Source organism: Anoplolepis gracilipes, chromosome 2 (assembly GCF_047496725.1).
Source record: "Anoplolepis gracilipes chromosome 2, ASM4749672v1, whole genome shotgun sequence".
Lineage (NCBI taxonomy): Eukaryota > Metazoa > Arthropoda > Insecta > Hymenoptera > Formicidae > Anoplolepis > Anoplolepis gracilipes.
The window spans coordinates 14,379,919-14,401,132 of NC_132971.1; the positions used below are offsets into that span (position 1 = coordinate 14,379,919).

General features: G+C 28.5%; 2 protein-coding genes across 4 annotated transcripts; both read right to left on the reverse strand.

Moving 5' to 3' along the window:
- Nucleotides 1-3,747: 3,747 nt before the first annotated feature.
- On the reverse strand, nt 3,748-14,438 carry LOC140676309 (uncharacterized). Its single transcript, XM_072911229.1, has 4 exons — nt 13,922-14,438; nt 11,007-11,459; nt 10,072-10,454; nt 3,748-6,666 (listed from the first exon to the last, which is right to left on the reverse strand). The coding sequence occupies exons 2-4, from the start codon at nt 11,446-11,448 to the stop codon at nt 6,457-6,459; spliced, it is 1,035 nt and encodes a 344-aa protein (XP_072767330.1). The 5' UTR covers nt 11,449-11,459; nt 13,922-14,438; the 3' UTR covers nt 3,748-6,456.
- A 244-nt stretch (nt 14,439-14,682) lies between these two features.
- Nucleotides 14,683-20,715, reverse strand: LOC140676308 (probable methylmalonate-semialdehyde/malonate-semialdehyde dehydrogenase [acylating], mitochondrial). Of its 3 annotated transcripts, none has more exons than XM_072911226.1 (8): nt 20,583-20,715; nt 18,471-18,543; nt 18,073-18,272; nt 17,701-17,779; nt 16,863-17,230; nt 15,969-16,397; nt 15,377-15,655; nt 14,683-14,998 (listed from the first exon to the last, which is right to left on the reverse strand). In XM_072911226.1, the coding sequence occupies exons 1-8, from the start codon at nt 20,613-20,615 to the stop codon at nt 14,897-14,899; spliced, it is 1,563 nt and encodes a 520-aa protein (XP_072767327.1). In that variant the 5' UTR covers nt 20,616-20,715; the 3' UTR covers nt 14,683-14,896. The 3 variants fall into 3 exon arrangements, with proteins under 3 accessions (XP_072767327.1, XP_072767328.1, XP_072767329.1); XM_072911227.1 differs by lacking the exon at nt 20,583-20,715 and adding an exon at nt 19,083-19,291 and having other exon boundaries at nt 14,684-14,998; XM_072911228.1 differs by lacking the exon at nt 18,471-18,543 and having other exon boundaries at nt 14,684-14,998; nt 20,583-20,662.
- Nucleotides 20,716-21,214: the final 499 nt, after the last annotated feature.

The window sequence follows — 21,214 nt, forward strand, 5'->3', positions numbered from 1 at the left end:
AGGATATTAAAATTTTTAAACATTGTTAAACTTTAGATGAGACATAATAAAATTGACAGAAACCTAAATAAGAAATGATAGTTCATTTAAAACTTTGTAGACTGCACTTCATCTAAAAAACTATTAATGATTACTATCTTGAAAAAATATAATTTGGCTTTTTTAATTGGAATTAGATTCAGGCTGCTAGAAACAATTGCAAATATATAAGATAAAAATAAATAAAGAATATTAAGAAATTGATAAAAATAAAAAAATATGTATAATTTTCTGAATTTTTTTGTTAAAGATAAATAAAGCGAATTGTGTCAGTTTATCAGATAAATAAAATTGCTTAATGATAGAATGATTCTATAATAATTTAATTATTACAGAATGATTATACATAATGCTATTATATTTACATAATAATGACTGAAAAAAATAATCAAAAAATGTTATTTATTAATTTTATTATCAAAAATTATTGTAGTGGTTTGCAAAAAGTCATAATTATTTTACTTGATTTTATATAATGATATTAAATTTTGTTAAGTTCTTTTTTTTTAATTAATGTCGATTTAAAAATAATTGCATCAAGAAGATTTGCCAAACAGTAATGCAATGTTTGATAAAGTATATAAATAATAAAGTGTTAATAACAATGATGCTGAAACTACAAATTTAATATGAAAAATGCAAGATTGTTTCTCAACGTTTTATTTGTTTGTATACACTTATAGGCCCTAATTAGGCGTGAGCTAGTCCATTCCCAACTTGAATTAACAATTCAATTCTCAATAATAAACGGACCACATTTGGTAAGCCGTATCGTGATTCTCAAGACATACGTGTAGGATCGAAGCATCTGATAAGATTATGGCAGAAAAATAGCACATATATATGTGCAATTTAATAACTAGTTTTACTATAGATGAAAAATTACATTTTGATAGTTGTCTCTGCAGTTTTGTACATTCAAGTACAAAAAGAAATTGTATAAATTTTTTTAATAAGTAAAGTTTTCCATTAGTTATTAGTTTATTATTTTAATTTTTTTTAATCTAGATTTGTATGTAAAACATTGATTAACCGATTACATATATTATCCGCCGTGTTCTTAACAGATACTTTGAGTCTACGTACATACAATAATAATATATGTACACAGAATTGATTGGCCTAGCTAAGCTAGATAATGTGAATAGACCGTATAACGCGCATATAACTTGTTAGTAATCGCAACGTTTGGCTCTTAATCTTATAAATCGCGAATACGTCAATATAATCACACATTACTTAATTAACAAGATTAAGATCCTTGGAAGCGCATTGTATTGATTCCAATCAATCAAGTTTATCATACATTGAATTTAGTATTTCTTTAAAGACTTTTGTTTATTAAATTAGAAAAATATTTGTTTCCGAGAAAATTATTTCTTTTTCCTTTGAATTAATTTATTTTATTATTCATATAATTTTTAATTTATTCATATAATTAATAATAAATATAATGTCTTTATTTGACAATAAAATATTATTAAACATTTTTACTTTTATAACTAGAGTTAAGAATTATCCAATTTTGAAACTCTTTCATTTTTTTAAATCTTTCATTATTTAAACTAAAGTATCACGTGTAATTTTGCACGCTACACGGCCTGGTTTAAAATATACTTGTATATGTATATACAATAGTCCATTACAGTTTTATATTTATAATTTGTATATATATATTTTTCTTATATTATTTATTATTTATACATGTACGTGGAAGTCAAAAATTAATAAAGTTAAAAAAATATAATCTTCAAAATAGAAACTATAACCGTTTTTCTCTTCAGCTACAGCACTATTGTGTCACTTATGAATTCTTTATTTCTTTCGAAAATCGAACATTATCTTTTTTTTCTATATATGCTCTACTTATGCATACTGCTGTTTATCGACATGAAGTCCTCGGGACATCCATCTCGCGAAAATCACACGATCGATTTTCGAATAATTTTTCCTTTTATTTTTTCTTCTCATTGGTCGCGCAATTTCTACGACATGGTAAGGGTCTCGAAAAATTATTGATTGAGCGTTATATCTTTCATAAGTTTTCTAACGACTTTCCCGATAAAAACTGATTTATTATTCAAGTAAATAATGTGACGGAAAATTAATACAAGAAAAAATGTTTTGTGATGAGCTTATCGTATTTTCTTTTTTTTTTTTTGCTGTAATTATCCATCAGGTGCCTTATAAATAATTTTGCAAGTTATGAGCCCCCCAAAGTGCCTCTAAGAAATTTTGCAGTCGTGTTTCAATATATATACCATAGAAGTTTAAGTTTAATACACGAAAGTCACATGAATAGTTAATTAGTATACGGTTCGAATTTCATATCCTTAACTATCTCTTAAATATTCCGTACATATAATCATCGAATTTCTTGCGTCCTTATTCATTTGTAACATAATGATTATAATTTATACACGATTTTTGCTGCAGGATCACTTAATATACCGAATTAAATATACATCTCCTATATCTATCTCCGAATTAAATATACATCTTCTAGTTCTATCTCCGATATCTAATCGCATTTTCACAAATATTTAAAATTTAATTTTAACTTATTATTTTATTAACTTATTATTTATTTACATAAAATTTACAAATTATTGTTAATATATTTTTAAATCGCTTAATTTTATTTTTAAATTATTATTTTCAAAAATTTCAGATTACTCGATAAAATAAGGATTTTTTATATTAAAAACATTCATTTTTCAATGTATTTTAAAACAATAAGTAATACATAATACGTAATACATAATACGGATTACTTTTTATAAATAATAATATAATAAATATTTTTTCCAAGCGGTAAAATAATAGTAATGATTCAGAAAAAATATAACAATAAATAAAGTACTAATAAGTCAAATAACACACATATTTCAATATATATAGGGAATTAGCATATATATATATATATATAATAATATTAATAATATAATTTGCAAATATAAACAATTGATATTTACAAACATTGTAAATATTAATTTAATTATTTACTATAATTAATTAATATTTATCAAAATAAATAAAATTATCGGATATTGAGATTTTATTAATATTTCAAAATATATTCATGAGCACGTACGATCAAATGTAAAAATTGCTTAGCTTGTTTCTTAATTATAAATAATAAATAAGAATCTTATTTTCTTAAACTAAATATAAAGAATTTCCGCATAAATATTTATTTTCTTAATTATAGCATAATGAGTGGCTCATTACTACAAAATATGTATGCAAAACAGTGTAAATGATCGTGACAATCGTGATAAACACTATACTTGTGTTTTTAATGAACATTTCTAGATGATAACAGTACTGTGAGTTTAACTTTAATTATGGTGAACGACATATGCAATATATACAAAATTAAATGGATTCGGTAAAATTGCTTAACTCTATAAGATCATATAGTTATGATTCTTTTTATTTTTTAATCAAAGATGTTGAATAAAATTATTGTAATTAAATTAATGTAATGATAAAACTATAAGTACAATTTTCTATTCACCAAACGCTTTTTATTTTCAATTTTCTATTCATTCATAATTTCTAATTTTATTTTAATAGTAGTCTATATTTTTAATAACAAGTATCGAAAAATTATTGTACTCGTATTTTTTATTTAAATAAAAATACGAGATTTCTCATTTGTCACTGAAAGTAAAACTGAATATATATTTTTGTAAGTAATAGATAAGCTTTTATTTAAAAAAATAAACAATCTTCAAATTTAGAGTCATATTATCTGTTTATGCTAACAATATAATTTCTTTTTAATTTATATGTAAAGCTTTTTCAAATGTATATATTATAACAATTTAAAGTGACTTTTGAAATTTTTAGAATATTTATCAATAATTGTTTTTTTAAGAATTCACAGCAAATTATAAATTTTGCAACATATATATATAATACGGTGTATATTATAATATATATAAGTCGCAGCTCATTCGAAATAATAAAACTACGAAATAAATATTATGGAATATAGAAACTGAAAAAAGTGGAAGAATTATTTGTTGCGCAAATATTGTAGAAAATATCTATTGATAAAATAGATCTTATAGAGAGTAAACAACTTGCACAGTGTTAGGTCAACTTGTTATCGTCGTTATGTAATAAATATATACTAGATTTGATACGCCTGTATAAGCGTTGGTCTTTAAGCGTGAAATTATCGGCACAATTTTATCTTATGCATTTTGCCTTGAATAAAATAAAGTGGCAAAACTGACCTTTAGAGCCAATATTAAAGAGCATCCTGGTTAAAGCTCGGATAGTTAAGTCTTGTTTTGCATATGATAACAGATTGTTTGACATTACAAAATTTATGTTTTTGCAAAAAACAAAAGAAGTTATTATGATAATTGTTAAACACGATAATAAAATATTAAAGAATTGATCTAAAAAAATATAATTAACATAATATATAACACATTATACATAATATGATATAATATTAATAGTCTCTGATACTCTATTTTTAATCTAACAAAACAAAATTTAATTCAAAAGAAATATTAAGTTATTTTTAGATTGATATGTAGAACTTAGACATTTATAAAATATTAGATAAATCAGAAAGCTCCAATTTTCAAAATTTTACTTTGAAAATGTTACTGTATCCATTTGTTTGAAACACATTGTATTTTTAAGTATATAATTTTTTGACAGCAACGTGTACTTTTCCCTCTATGATAATATTGACAAATATAATACATATCCACATTAATTTCAATTTAACTAAATATGGTTTATTTAGTGCTTTTTTTTTACGATGTTAGTCGGTTATATAAAATTCCGTGTCCCAATTCTATATATTTTTACAAATAATTTCATATCGTAATTTTAGCAAAATGGCATGGTTGATTAAATCAACATCTAATCAAACATTGATACTGAGTATAGCTTGGATTAATTTAATATGAGTCATATATATATATCTACTATTGACGCGATATCGTCAAGCTGTTTGAGAGATTTTGCAAAAAAATATAATATTATGTTTTTCCCCGTTCGCGATAGATACCACCGAGGAAAACGATGCACGGATATCGATCGAATAATATATTTGATAGCACGTTCGTCAAACATCACTTTTAATTAAACAAAGAGTTAGAAAGCTGGCCCTTTATTGTAGCTGGCAGTACGGCTACTTTTGTACGCAGATAGAATTTGACCGGCGTCAGAAAGTCAAAAAGCACGTTGCTTTTTCGAGATTCGCTAGAAAAGTCGATGACACACGTATACATAATATCTTATAATCATACGCATACCGTGTATATTATAGAAAGTTTAGTAAATACAGATGGTCGAATTAAGGAGACTTTTCTTTGAGCTTCTAAAATTTTAACGTTTCAAAATTATAAAATATCTATTTTTTCATATACTGTCGCATGTACATTTGTGATTGTATTTTTCTTCTTTTAGATTTTCAGATTAATTTTAATCTACCTTACTGCACTGTATGATTTAAATTTCTCATTTAAAATCATTTCTATCTTAATTCCTGCATTACTTTATTATAAAAACATATGTCCTAACTGTTTATTCTCTAATTGGAATTTTAAAAATAATATATTTTTTAGACCTTCTTCTTTTAGACATTGTCGAGTTAAATTTTTAAATTTCGTACAAAAATCCTAAACAATTTCTAAAGAGAATGAATTGAAAATGTTATATATATATATATATATTTACTGTTTTGTGAAAAATTTTATAAATTTCGGTCTCCTTAACTCGCCAGTGAGGTACTTTTCCTCTGTATATATGTAGTTTGTCTTCACGCACATCGTGCGTCCGTAGCGGGTTTTTTAAACCTGCTCTACTTCATCGCAAGCTTATATAATAAACAACAGAAATTTTTTATAATTAAATTTTTCATGATTTACTCGGCTATCGCAAGATTCATTGTCTTATCATTATCGTTTTAACCATAGTCGCTAGTCGAGTATATCACAATTGCAACAAACTTAACTGGTCCGTCGCTAATTTCTTAACAAATATGTAAATTGGGCATCTAAATGAAAGTGCAACGCTAAGAATGATTGTACAATATCATTATTTCCGCTTTTGTGCAAAAAAATCTTGTTTAAAAATCCACTATGACGCGAAGATAAACTTACGAGCGTAACAACAATGTGGTGAGCAATCTCGCGAGAAAAAATATTGTGCAGATCCTCAATTCAGGCGACCGAATCACGGAGCGCGTTCGTCCTAATATCGATTCTAATTAATTCCGAATGCATCATAAAAAAAATCCTCGTATTTCTCTCACCTGCTCGTTTCTCGTTCAATCCTTCGACCTGGAAGACTCTAAACCTAACTGATGTGTTGTGTTGTAAAAATAGGCAAGTCTTACGCGCGCTATATGTACGGATGCATTGTGTTTGTTTTGCCAGGCAATTATTCCTTTTCTTCGATCTCTTGGCTTTCCGCGCCCAGCAGAGTCGACTTGTCCTCTTCGTGCTCCTCGATTTCCGGCTCCTCTATGTTCGGCCGTTGACGTTTCGATGCCTTACGTTGCACGTAAAACATGAGGACAATACTAATGCTCGCCAAAGCAGCCAGTCCCGCGAGGACGATGTAAATTGTTACCGGCATTTGGGTCGAGCCCTGTAAATTCAATAAAACGTTTAGTTCAACACGATTAACATACCCATTATACGATAGATCTCCATTGCACGACAAGTATTGAATAATGTACTCTACTTTCTTATACTTTCATATATTTTTATACATTTCCATTGTATAAAATTTCTTTTTAATTGAAATATGTTATACAATTTTTCCTTTTCTCTCTTTAGCTTTTTATATGGATCCAAATTTCAAATATATACGTATTATTTATGATCAATCAAAACAATTAGTGAATCATTAATATTAAAAGTTATTAAGTAATTTAATCAATAATATTAATTCACCTATTTAATATTGTATTATATATGTATATATAATTTTATAAATAATATATTTATATACATTTATATGCATATAAACTAGAAATATTAAATAGAATATGATATCTCGGAAAGAAAGTTTAAAAAATATAAACCGGGTCAGTGAAGTTAAATATATCACACTTTATTTCTGCTAGAATCGCGATAAAATCGCGATTTTTAGGTATCTTAACTGTTTAAAAGTAACACTTTTCGCGCAATTGAATTTTTCGAATTATTTCGCATCTTTTGTACAATATTCACGTACATTGACGAAATGAGCATTGTTTTAAATCTTTCGATCGTACACTGACTGCTTTAATTCGCCATTAGGTCAAACGTCAGCCTACAGCTTTGCGTGCACGATAATGTATTTTCGCTAAGCTCCCGTTTCGCCAGCCATCGGCGCAATAACCTGCTTGAAATTCTGATTTGTGCATCGCGTAATGCGCGGAATTCACGATAGTGTTCCGTTTAATGCCATCGAGCCTTCGTATGAACAACTATTTCTGTCATTCGTGGAATTCGACTTAATATTTCGATTGAGACATGTAGTAATTTATTACACATACATTGTTTCAGCTTTAATTAAATATACCTATTCCGACATCAAATCGTGTATTGTTACAAAATTATTCTTTCACTGTTACAACTAGCATGGTACAAAAATAAATAATGTTTACGAATCAATTGATTCGATAAATAAACGGTAAAGATAACGGCAGAGATAAAAGAAGAAAAACCAGAAGTTAATAACAATTCTCGCATTTATAAATATTGTATTTGTAATAGGTACCAAATCAATACATTAAATAAAATAAACTTTATTTATTTTGTCAGTAATATACACTTTCTTTCTTTTCTATATTATATCTATATTATATATAGATATGTATATCTTAATAAATAAAAATAAATATGTGTAATTGTATGAATATTTATTGTTTTTTATGTTATTTTTCAAATCAAGCAGCTTCGAAGTATGCAATTTTCATCGATATGTCTGTATTATTTGCATTATAACTCACACTACTTATCTACTGAGAAATGAATATTCATTGAAAAATGTTGCTCTCTATTACTCCAATTACTGTTTAATATGCAAAACACATACTGGCAGAAATGCCGTTGTATCCAATATTGCCGCGGTAAATTGGATACCTGTAAATATATGAATTAGAAGATATACTCAAGATCCTATTAATCTCTTATACGTTGCGTCGTTGGAATTTTTAATAATATGGTAAATTAAGCACTCTGTCCGTAAAAGTTGTAGATGCTGCGAGTTGTAAAGTAGAGTGTGTTACTATGTTGTGCACAATTTAAAAGAATAAAAGAAGCAAGACGAACAATTCAACGAGAAACTTTTAGCTTGATAATTTTACTTAAATGCTTAAACACTAAAAAGATCCTATATTTAGTAATATAGCAACAAAAATATTTGGCAAAATATTTTTTTTTAACAAAATTGTCGAGCAAACTATTTTTATTGTTAAATGTTTATTTTTATTGTTTTACTTTTATTGCTAAATTTCTAACAAGACAATTATTTTTTATTAATATTTTTATCATCTTGATTTGTTTGCGTTTAATGTTTTTATATAAAATTGCATTAAAGCAAAAAATTAACCAAAACGTTCGCATACTTAATTATATGTTTGATTTTTAAGAACGTTTAACATAAGTTAAAATAAAATTTTTTTTGCTCACTACTTACAAAGCTTGACTCTTATTTGCCTGTTTTATCACTATTTTGTTTTAATTTCTAAGAGCCCCTCTAATTATTTGTTTATTTTTCATTAAATTATGAAATTTGATGAAAATGAATTATTAAATTTATATTAATTGAAAAAATGTCCTGTATTAATAAAGAAATTTGTAGTTTTTAATAAAGTTATTATATGATGAATTTCGAGTAGATTAAAAAATGTAATTTACATTTTTTTCATAAGCATGAAACATTATATTTCGCGCAATTTGCGATATTTTTTAATAACGTACGTGCGTGTGATCTCTGTAAAAATCTTTAGGTGCAGCGCAAGCATTTTCAGTGGCAACGAGTAAGCGTTATCGGATTAAGAGAAAATAAAGGCTTTTATATTGATTGGTCAACGAGAGGTCGGTGTTTCAAGAAAGCAGATTTTTTTTCTTTCTTGCGAATTCATTTGCATTGAAAATTTTCTCGCTGCAAGGGAAATGGAGAAAAAAGAGAAAATATAAGAAAAAAGAAATATATACATATATATGTATATATATATATATATATATATATATATATATAGATATAGATATACATATATAAAAGTACGATAGATAAGGAGCGATATCATGAGACATTTTGTAGAAATTGTAGAAATATAACGTCACGTTCTGCAATTTTCCAAAAGGGAAATAAAAGTATATCTGCTGTCCCGGTGGGAAACGTACAGGAAAAATAAAGGTTTCGAGCGATTGCTCGTCTGCTTTTAGATTCACGAACATGCTCTGCCTATCGATCGGACAGAGTGCTTCAGTTTAGATGTCTTTGGTGCAACGCGATCAATATTTATGCAGGACGCAAAATTTCGAGTCGACAGCCAGACGACCAGTAGACTTGAAGATATGAGAAGAATGTCTGACATAATATATCTTGTAGATCACGAAGCCGGAGTATAACATTAGGCTATAAAATTCTGTAAAGTGTAACAACGACAGCAACGAAATGAGTTTTTCTGATATTAAAGATTAACGGATTTTTAAAGTGCTCTTATTTCAAATAAAATAAAAGTAAAAATTGACACAAATAAACGTCGACTTTTGACAACATTCAGCGAGTTGTTTTATAAAAAAAAAAAAAAAAATAGAACTGGAATGTTCGAAAAAAGCATGTTTGAAAAGATATTTCAAAAACAAATTCCAAAAGAGAAAAAGTCCAGACACGCAAGAAAAACCACAAGTCAGCAAATTTTTGCACAGATGATTTGCACCGTGATCGATGCACTTTATTAAAATGCAGGATATATACTCCAAGTCCCCTTGACGTAATTCATCTCCGAGGACGTACTGAGCATTTGATCAGAGGAAGAAATAGAGGAGCACTTACCTTCCATTGAAAATCTGCCGATGGATCGCTGAAGAACCACTTCTGAGGCCAGGGCTTTATCGTGCCCTCTGGCGTTTTGAATATCAGACCCTCGAGGCTTAGGCGCGGCGCGAGAACGCTAGTAGTGATGTTGCCCTTCTTGTAAGAGGCTATCCCAGCCTTCATATACATCTGCGGTATGGTTTCGTTTTCACGCAGCTTCAGGGTCACCCTCGGCATCTTTGGCTTTTTTGGCGTGCTCGCCGTTTTCGTGTCCTCTATCGTGCTGCTCGAGGATGCCGAAAGAACGGTTGTCGGCGGTAGAGCGGAAGTCGTCATCGTTTGACGGACACTCATTGACGTTTCCGTACTTGGAATTGCTTGCGTACTAATTTGCGATGTATCTGAAAAGAGAGAATTGTCAGAGTTTATAATTTATTATGATATGTTGCAGAGACAGGAATAATTATGTTGTGATTAATATTTCTGTATTATCGCTGGTTTAATTGAAAAATTGATAATAAAGCCTCTTAATAAATTTAGAAGAATTTGTTTTAAGCCCTGTTTGTTTTAAGCCTCGTTTTAACACACGTTTTATTGCGGTTTTCTAAAGGGAAAATTAAATTTCGTATCGGATCTCATAACTCTCATCCTAATAAAAAACAGAGAAAATTTTTGGTCAAAGAGAAAAGATAATATATTACTTTGTGTAATATAATATTATTTTAAATGTACAATATTATTTTACGATGAAAATATAAAAATATATATTTTATGAAAATATCATTTTTCAACACAATAAATTTAAGTCAAATATAATTAATAAATTTAAATACCAAATATCGGATTATTTATGTTTATCAGTGCATTGAAAATGTATACTTTTAAGAAATATTTCAATCATAATTATCTGCTTGCTATCATCGCATTTCTGTAGAATTTAAGCAAAATAATACCTGCTAACGTGGTATCGTCAACTATTGCCTCTTCCTCCTCCTCCTCCCCTCGGAGAATTCCATTGAAAGGGGTCGTGTTATCTTCGAGGTCTTTCCTCCTAGTGACCTCGGTCGTCGACACCGTTGTAGTCGGAATCCTGCTTCTGTTCTTACTAACACCAATGTCCTTCGTTTGGCTTCTCGATGTGTTCCTGACTGGCTCGACTCGGCTCATCGCCAGCATCGTGCTGGCGAAAAGGTTGTGATCATTCTGATTCATCAGGAACGGCGTGGCCACGCAGGACAGTATGATGAGCACCATCACAGTGCCCATCGTATACTTGATGATCCTCGGCCGGTGCTTACCGGAAGTTTGCGGAAATCCGCCGGACGAGAACTGATCCGTCTGTGGCAGTATCGTGTACTGCAGACTTGCATCGCCTTTCCGCACCGTTTTGTACATAATTATTCAACCTGTCAAGATAGATCTTGTTAGAGATATACGGCGGCGATCTTTCAACTGGCCAGAAATATATACGATTCTGTCAGTCGAATAGCTTCGCTATTTCGTATTCGCTAAATATAGCGATATATTTATTTTCACAAGCATGATTGTTCAATGCTGAATTTTCTGCACTGTGATCAAAATATCCACTTTTATTTATTGTAAATTGTGAAGAAAAATAATAACAATAACAATAACAAAAGGAAAAAATTAAATCAATAATATATGCATTTAAATGTAGGCATTTAAATTCAATTTCGACATTGAAAAGAAAATTAAATTAAATATTTTATACAAGATATTATGGCAAAAGTTAAAATATTGTATTTTGTGTTTCGGTATAAACCTATGCTTAAAATAGATTATTAGGAATTTTTTTCGATAATCTACTTAATAACAAGTGACATTATATGATATTTTATAAAATAAATTGAATAAGCTATAAATGATAATATTAAATATATGTATTTATGTATATTTATTTATTTATTATTTATGTATATTTGGGATCAATTTCGCAATTGCGGAACAAAAGTCACAAGTCTCTGTTATAAATAATAAAATATATATATGTACTATTATGTTTACGGATTTATTTTACGGAACGTAGCATTCAATAACATTCGATGTTATAAAATTATATGTCACACCATAATAAAGTACCTTAATTTTTCGAATGGACTGTTTATATTAATATATGGCACATTTATATAAATATATATTGTTCGGCTACCTCGAGCTTTTTTTAGAAAAATCTATTCTTGAAATGATATTTTTAGCATCTATTATCTCGTAAAGAATTAGCTATATAATATGTAAATACAAACAAAGAAAATAGAGATTTTCTCGAGATAGATAGAATACAAAACTATGCGACACAAGATGATTTATCTCTCGCCAAATCGCTGTGATGCAGCTTTTGGCATTACCTTTCCATTTCATATATAATTATTCATGTTGTCAGAAAGACTCTCGTTGTACTAAAGCGAAGGAAAGGCGATGAAAAGTTCGCGTGAACCAAAGTCAGAAGTGTTTAAATGATTTTTTTTTTCGAGAAAGCTGTTTCTGAGATAAAAATGCTTAATCAGGAGATCGAATTTTAGAAGTTTTTTTCACAACAGTGAAGAGTTAATGAATATATTAACAACTTTAATTAGAATAACTACATCAAGACGATATTTTCTTGTGCATACGAATAACTCCATCAAATATGCATTTCAAGAAGAAAAAAATAGAAAAACTTCTTTTCTTTTGTATTACATTTTGTATTACATTTTGTAAGACTTTTATAAAATTATCATAAATATTTTGTGCAGATTTTTTTTTAAATTATCACAACTTTTGACACATTTTGTAAACTTTTTATAAATTTAACTTAAAAATTTCAGAAATTAAATAATAAGTTATAAATAAAAAATATCAAAAATAAAGCTGTATTTTACTTAAAAATTTTGAAATTTTAAAAAGTATATTTGCTATTCACGTTTTATTTGTGAATAAAGACTTTGTAGTATTTGAATTTACAATAAACTCGGTAGGTTGTTACTAAAGTTCAATCGTAAAACATTGTTCAATTAAAGCATAAAGTATAACAGAAATAGAAAGCGTTTATAAATTAGTTCCCGTAGAAAACGCTTGACATTTAAAAGCTCCATTGTTTAAAGCATGTCAACAAGTTTGCGAATGTGGAAAACTAAAATATGTACAATTAATATTTCTGTTTTAATAATCACTCGACATGCATGACAATAGAGAGTAAAATCATAATCAAATATGAGCATTACTCAGTCTGATTAAGAAAACAACATTCTTCTTCCTACACACTTGGGCAAAGCAATTATTTTAATTAGTCGATTCAAGAAAGAAATTATATGATTTATAGAGAGATATAAAAAAAGATGTAGATATAAATTTAAAACTAAATATTATGATTAGAAAAAGATTCGAAGATCCTTAACATATTTTAATATAAATTTCATTTTTTAATGCAATAATTCTAAAAATAAACATACTGACAGTCATGATATCAACATTACCAATATTACGATGAAGCATACATTTGGTAAATAAGTATTACATGCCGAAAATTAAATTTAACATGATGATTAATTACACTCCGCTTAACCGGTGTCGACGCCGACAACTTAAAAATATTATCGTAGGTTTATCGAACATCAGCAAACGAGAAAAACAACAGTTTCGCAACACTCGACATTTCGAACGATAATAGTTTCTAGCGTTAATGCATAACGAATCTTTAACTATGGACTTTGGTAGGAACGTCAATAGTTCTCCTGGAAAACCAGATAAATTATTCTCGACAGGTCTTTCCCTCTATCGAATAAAGCTGATTTTTACGAGGAAAACGAAAATGGGAGAGAAAAAAAGTTACATCGAGGATCTCAATCATAGATGAATTGACCATACTCACGATATGTGAAACGGTAGTCGAGGATTTTCCCGTAGTTTCCCTGCCGGTCTAGTGTGTCGGCGCGTACACGACAATCCGGGACAGGCAGAACCTCGCCTGTGAAGGAAACTCAGCTGGAAAATGCGCAGATGCGACCCGACGACGACGACGGGGTGCGCGCGTCGGCGCATACATCGTTCCCGACTGCCGGAAGTTGCTTCGAATATCGTCAAGAGATAGATGTCCGCGCGCGAGTTCGCGGAGTCGAGGGTTCAAGGACGAATTAGGAGGTGTCGACCGTGAACTTCTTTTGACGCTTATACTATCGAGTTTTAGACATATTTTCACCTGGCACCGCCCGCGCGCCAAATTACGGTTGCAACTGGTACTGGATGAAAAGCTGATCGATAGAGGAAAAAATCACATTCGCGCTGTTTGCTGTTGTATGAATTATATTCTTAGAATTAAAATGCATTGTTTTGTTTAATAAAGCGTCTCCACTTAATACAAAATTTCTTACAACTTACTTCATTTTTTAATTTTTTAATTTAAAATATTTATTTGTGTTTATTAATATATTTTAATATAAAGTAGAATTTTTTTAATAACGAATCATAAATACAAATTAATTTTATTAGCAATATATATTTCTTTTAATAGTAATACATAATGTAATTTCTTGATAATGACATTTTTATATATCATTTTGTACATACATCTATCAATAAATCAAATTTTATTTTTAAAACGTAAATAAAAGTATATTTTCAAGAGAGATGTGGACTATTATATTTTATTAAATTTTTCTATAAAAATATATATAGTTTTTTTAGCTTATAATAATACATTTATTTATAATAATATATTATTTGTACGTAATAAAATGGAAGACATTGTTTATAACTGCAAAAGTGAGCTTTATACAAGCATATTCGTAAAATTTGGAAACACTTGAAAATGATACTTTGCTATATATAATTACACATTATTACAGTCTTATTGCATTATAGGCATCGCAGTCGATGATACTATATCGCTAGCATCATCAGATCTCCATAATTGAGTTATTGTCTTCGTTTGCGTATGGAAATTTACACCCTAAAATATTGTAACAAAAATAAAGAAACATCAGCATATACATTTTTCATTTGTTCAAAAGCTAATTTTATTATTATTTACCCCTATTTTATTATAAATTGTACATTTCCAAAAAAGATAATCTAATAGAATAATTCAAATTTTGTGCAAAGAAAATCTTTTAATATCTTTCATCTGCATATCGCTTATATATAGTAAGCGAATATTTGCCAATATTCCTAATATTTTTGATAAATTTTAATAATTAACTTGAAAATAATTGTTTAAAATTCAAAAATTTAAAAATTACTGTAAAAAATTACAAATATGACATATTTTGATAAATAGATTAATTTGTCAGAATAAAGTGAAGTTATATATATATATGTCTCTACTCACGTCTTTCCCATAAAAATGGTTATCGCCGAGGAAGGAACCCTTGTTACCAGTAAAGCTGAACATTGGTAGGGGTACTGGTATAGGCACATTAACGCCGACTTGGCCAGCTTCGATTCTGTTCACGAATGCCCTGGCTGTCGCGCCATTTGTCGTGAAAACTGCCGTGCCATTACCATAAGGATTTTTATTGATGATGTCGATGGCCTCATCGGTAGTGTCGACGAACATGCATGATAAAACGGGCCCGAATATTTCGTTGGTATAACACTTCATCGTAGGCTGTAATATACATATCAAACGATCTATAATATACTAAATAACGATATTGAATTAAAATATGACATTTTATTACTTTTATTTTATACAAAATATTTTTTGTCAAAAATACAATTAATATTTTCATTGTCAGATGTGAACAGTTATAAAAAATCATTTTAATTTTTTTTTCATTTTAAAGTATCTGCTCTGAAACAGTTGAAACTTTTCTTCTATATTCTATAATAATAAATGTTTAAAGTTAAATTTTTATTGATTTTGCACAAAAATTCACGTCGCGCGTAGTCTTGATTAATCACTTTATTATAACATATACCTTAACATCGGTTAACACCGTAGGTCCGACGAAGTTTCCATTTTCATAGCTGGGTACAATAATGTTTCTTCCATCGAGAACCAATTTCGCGCCGTCTTTAACACCGGATTCCACCAATTCACAAATTTTCTGCTTCGCCTGTGGCGATATAACAGGTCCGAGATCAGTGCCGGGCACATGACCGGCGTTTACTTTCAATCTCTTTGCTGCCTCTACTAATTCGGGTATCCATTCTTTAGATTTTCCTACAAAGATGGCCACCGAAAGTGCCATGCATCGTTGTCCGGCGGCCCCGAAAGCCGCACCGGCAATTTGCGACAACGTCTTGTTCTTATTTGCATCCGGCAAGACGATGCAGTGATTCTTAGCACCCATATTGCACTGTACCCTCTTACCATGTGCGCTGCTCTGCTTGTAGATGTATTTACCCTGTATATTTAAGAAATTTATTGATTATAAAACTTTTTCTACTTTTTTATACATTCACGGAGAAAATTTTATATTAAAAATTACTATAATATGTAGTAACTGTGGACCATTAAAACACATTCCAAGTTAAAATGTTATGTAAAACTGTCAAAATTGACGTAATTGACGTAATTTTTACATAAATTGAGTCAATTTTTACAGTTTTACATAGCATTTTAACTTGGAATGTTCCTAATTATCCTAATAATCCACAGTCACTACATACCATAGTAATTTTTAATATAAAATTTTCTCCGTGTTGTCTATGTTTTTTTATCGTGAAATATATTAGACTTCAACAATAAACGATATCCAATAAAAATATTTAGTAATATAGAGAGCAAAAACAAAAAGGAGAAGATCGATCTACATTGAAGCATGAAAGACAGTTCAATATTATTTCCGGTCTCTTCCATCTTCGCTTACCGCTTGATCAGAACCGACGAAGGAAACAGCCTTGATATCAGGATGCTCGCAAATGAAGTCCACGGCTGAGTGCTGGCCGTGTATTATGTTTAAAAGGCCAGCTGGTGCACCGGCTTTCGTAAAGAGATCAGCGAGGATCATAGACGCACCTGGTACCCGCTCCGATGGTTTCAGAATTGCAGCGTTCCCGCATGCGACCGATATTGGAAACGACCAAAGAGGTATCATGGCAGGAAAGTTGAATGGGCAAATAGACGCAGTAATGCCGAGGGGAACTTTGTACGAGAGGATATCCATGTCTGTAGCGATGTTGGCCGTGGATTCACCCATTTGGAGCGTCGAAATCGACGCGCAGGCATCGACGACCTCTATCACAGTATAATTAAGTATCGATCGATATTCAGTATCATTTATTAAATATTAATCATAAAGTAATCAATATGGAAATGATATTATCGCAACGTGATCTAAATTATAGTCGACATGATCGACGTAGTTGAAACTGTATCGTTGACAAAGTTAAAAATAATTTTTGTGCATTAAAAAATAAAAAATCAGTAAATGATATCAATTTTTAAAACATAAAGCGCAATAATCATACATGAAATTATTAATTTTAAATTATTTATTATATAAACAGTGATAGAGTTTTAAAATATTTTTTGTTTCTACATCTTATTTATGTTGTAATATTTATCCAACGTGATTTTTTTTATTATCTTCCACTAATTTTAATCAATGAGAAATTAATGAGAAATTATTAAAGATACATATAGAGACATTTAGAATTTATAAATTAAACTTTATAGATTAAATTTTTATAATCTAACATACTTACGAAGACCTCGAAGCACATCTCCTTCTGCGTCAGCCATAGTCTTTCCATTTTCCTTCACAAGATTCTGCGCAATTTCTTTCTGTCGAATCAGAGATAAAGAAAATTTTAATATAAAATATTTACAATTATAAAAATATTCATTGAATATTCAGTGATTGATGAGAGTGAAGGATTTGTTCAATAGTCAACGTTCATATTTTGCTGTTTGTTATTATACTGCCGCAATAATACCAGATTTATTTTTCATCGTGCAAAATTCGTTAAAATCAAATTTATAATGTATTATTATTTTCATCTTTTCCATTTTGTCAACGTGGTATTATTTAATAAGTATAATATTCAATTTAGATTTTAATGCATTAATAAACTAACTGAGTGTTCACGGATAAGAGCCTGATATTTTAGCATCAAATTTTGTCTCGTTAGCACGCTTGTGTGCCGCCACTTCTCGTATGCTTTTCGTGCACTTTGTACCGCACTTTCCATCTCATCCCTTGTGCATTTTGGAGTACGGCATAGCAACTGATTCGTCGCTGGATCGTGGACATCCGTGAACTCTGTGCTCTTTGATTCTGCAGAAAAAAAATTCAATTTACAGATCGATATGCTGTAAATTATATGGTCGAAAAAACATTTAAAAGAAATTTTATGCATAAAAATAAACATGGAATAAAAATAAACTTCGAAGGAATAAACCGTGTTTGTTGATAGACTAAGAAAAATAAAAATTTGGAAAAAAATATGAATGAATAAAATGTGTCAACAATTACCTACGAATTGCCCATCGATATACATTTTGACCGTCGGAGCAGCATTACTGTAGGATCTGATGGTAAACCATGTCTGGAATATTTTAATACTAATCTGTCGCGTGCAAATAATATATTGTACTTTATATTTTTATTTAAATAATTTTTTGTAAAAATATGTATTGAGTTGTACATAATGATATGTAATAATAATACATATCACAAAAAATTGACACATGAATAAATGTTTAGTATATTAATATCTTATTTTACTAATATAAAAATTGATTTAATTTTTGAATGATTTTCTTGAACATTGAACTACGTGCAATTAATAAAAAATCCTATTTAAAATAATTAATATGTAAAGTACTTTACTAGAAAAATAATAAAGTAACTAATAAAAATATTTGAAAGATTCTCTAATACATAGAATGTAAATATTTTTCAACGAATATTTATTATTGCATTTTAATAAAATGTTCTTTATTTTATTCATAGATGTAAGTACATGTATAAAATTTTTTTTTACGAATTTAAGTATGGATTATATGACTGTATGATTAATATTCTATTGTATTGATAATGAAAATTTATGTCAATAAAGCTATGTCATCCAAGATATTTGAATACCTTTACGTAGCAGCAAATTTATATGATAGCGCCGCTTTTAAATCAATAAGTGGATAACTATTCACTATAACCGGCAACTGTTTATCATCATTTATTTCACATTACACAAAAAGCTTCTATCAAGAGTGGTAATATTATTCTCCCCTTATGAGCGTCATTGTCGCCCAAGGGTCAATTGATGAGATAACATTGTTATTTTGTAAATATTATTAACATCCTAGGAGGATTTCAAATAATAATACTCAAAGTATTCCTTACGTTTCAGATTACTATAATAATTTATTTTAACTAAATATAAAAAATTAATAATTTATATTTTATACTTGTCAGAAAAATTATATATTTAAAAATAAATAACATGAGGTCTCTAAAATTTTTTTTTAATTATAAAAAATTTTAAAACTTATAATTTTAAATAAAATTAAATTTTTTTAAAGTCTTGTTCTATTATTAGATCAAGAATATTGTTTCTTAGAATAATATACATATATACACATAAATAATTAATATATAGCAATATTTTATAATACCTACATACAATTTATCCTCTTTCGTAAAAATATAATAAAATGTAATCAATGACATAATACATTTAAACATGTTTTTCTGGGTTACCGAGTGTACGTATCAGTTGTTACGTACGATCATAAATTTTTGATAAACGTGTTTTAGATAACATATGTGACTTTATTGCATACCACACGCAAAGTTTCTTTTGCAAAATGGAATTTTTTTTTTCTAACAAAATATGTAGGTTAATAAATTAATTAAAAGCTATTAATTAAAGTATGTTTATTGTTTTACAGGTAAAAATTTAGTATTTCTGTGATAATTTTTGTTTTAAAAATTGCCTTTGAAATGTTATAATATGAACATATATCAAATAAATTACAACAATGCTAGTGATATATTATTAAATTAGCATCTGGCATACAAAGAGAGATTAATAATTTTAGTTTAAAGCCATTATACATATAAGCGTAATAGATATATTTTCGATAATATGAAATATGAATAAATTATCATAATAGACAGACAATTTGCTTTACAGATTTCGTTAATTAATTATTAAATTTGCATAAAATATAAAACGTAGTTAATGATCAATAAAGGCATAGAATTATTATATTAACATGATAAAGAAAGCACCTAATAATAAATAAGACAGTACTAATTTATAACTTCTCGAAACTTTTATGTCAATTTGTCGTAACTTGACACTTTGAAAAAATATGAAAGAATATAAAACAAATGTTTAAACTTAAAAATGTTTACGTGCACTAAAAAGGCTTATAGAAAGATGCGAAATACTTTGCGAATTGATTTTCGCGCTAACGCCGGTATAGTTTTTTGCAATTCATCGGATGCCCACTAGATGGTTTATTTCCTGAATCAATACAAATGTAAGTCTGCAATTGCAGTTGCAACACACATATTTTTGAAAAATATACGGAATAAAAGCCGGCACATCGAACGTGACAATGACATATTTTCTCATACCTCGCACTTGACGATTCTCGCGAGGAGCACCATACTTCCGATTAATATGTTCAACGAAGTCGCTTGTACGGAACTGAGTGAATCGTATTGAAAAAATGACCTTGCACTCAATCTACGTAGCACACAATGTTTTTTGAGAAGATAATACATGAGTGTTTAGAATGAGTCTCACGATCGATATCTCTACAGCGATATACAGCGAGGAATCGAATTGGATAACTCGAATCGCATAAAGTAAGAAAAAGAGTCGAGAACTATCGACAAACGTCTTGACTCGATGATGAATTAAATAATTATTTTATTTCAAGAGAAAATTATACTTACATAATATACTAATTAGTCTGCAATTACTAATTTTACTACTGTAGTAATAAGGTATCTTAATAAATATGAAATTAATTGCTATTATTTTAGAAAGTTTTATTTTCATTTTGTAAAATGTATTTGAAAATATAATTTAATATTTAATATTTAAATGTTCTGTTATACAGAAAATCATGTTATTTTTGTTAAAGACGGGAATTTAAAAGAGATATTTTTTTTAAATATTAAAGATTAGTACATTTAAAAATAATTTAATAAATTTTTTTTAAGAAGAAAAATCTTTTAAAAGCTTCTATATTGATTCTATA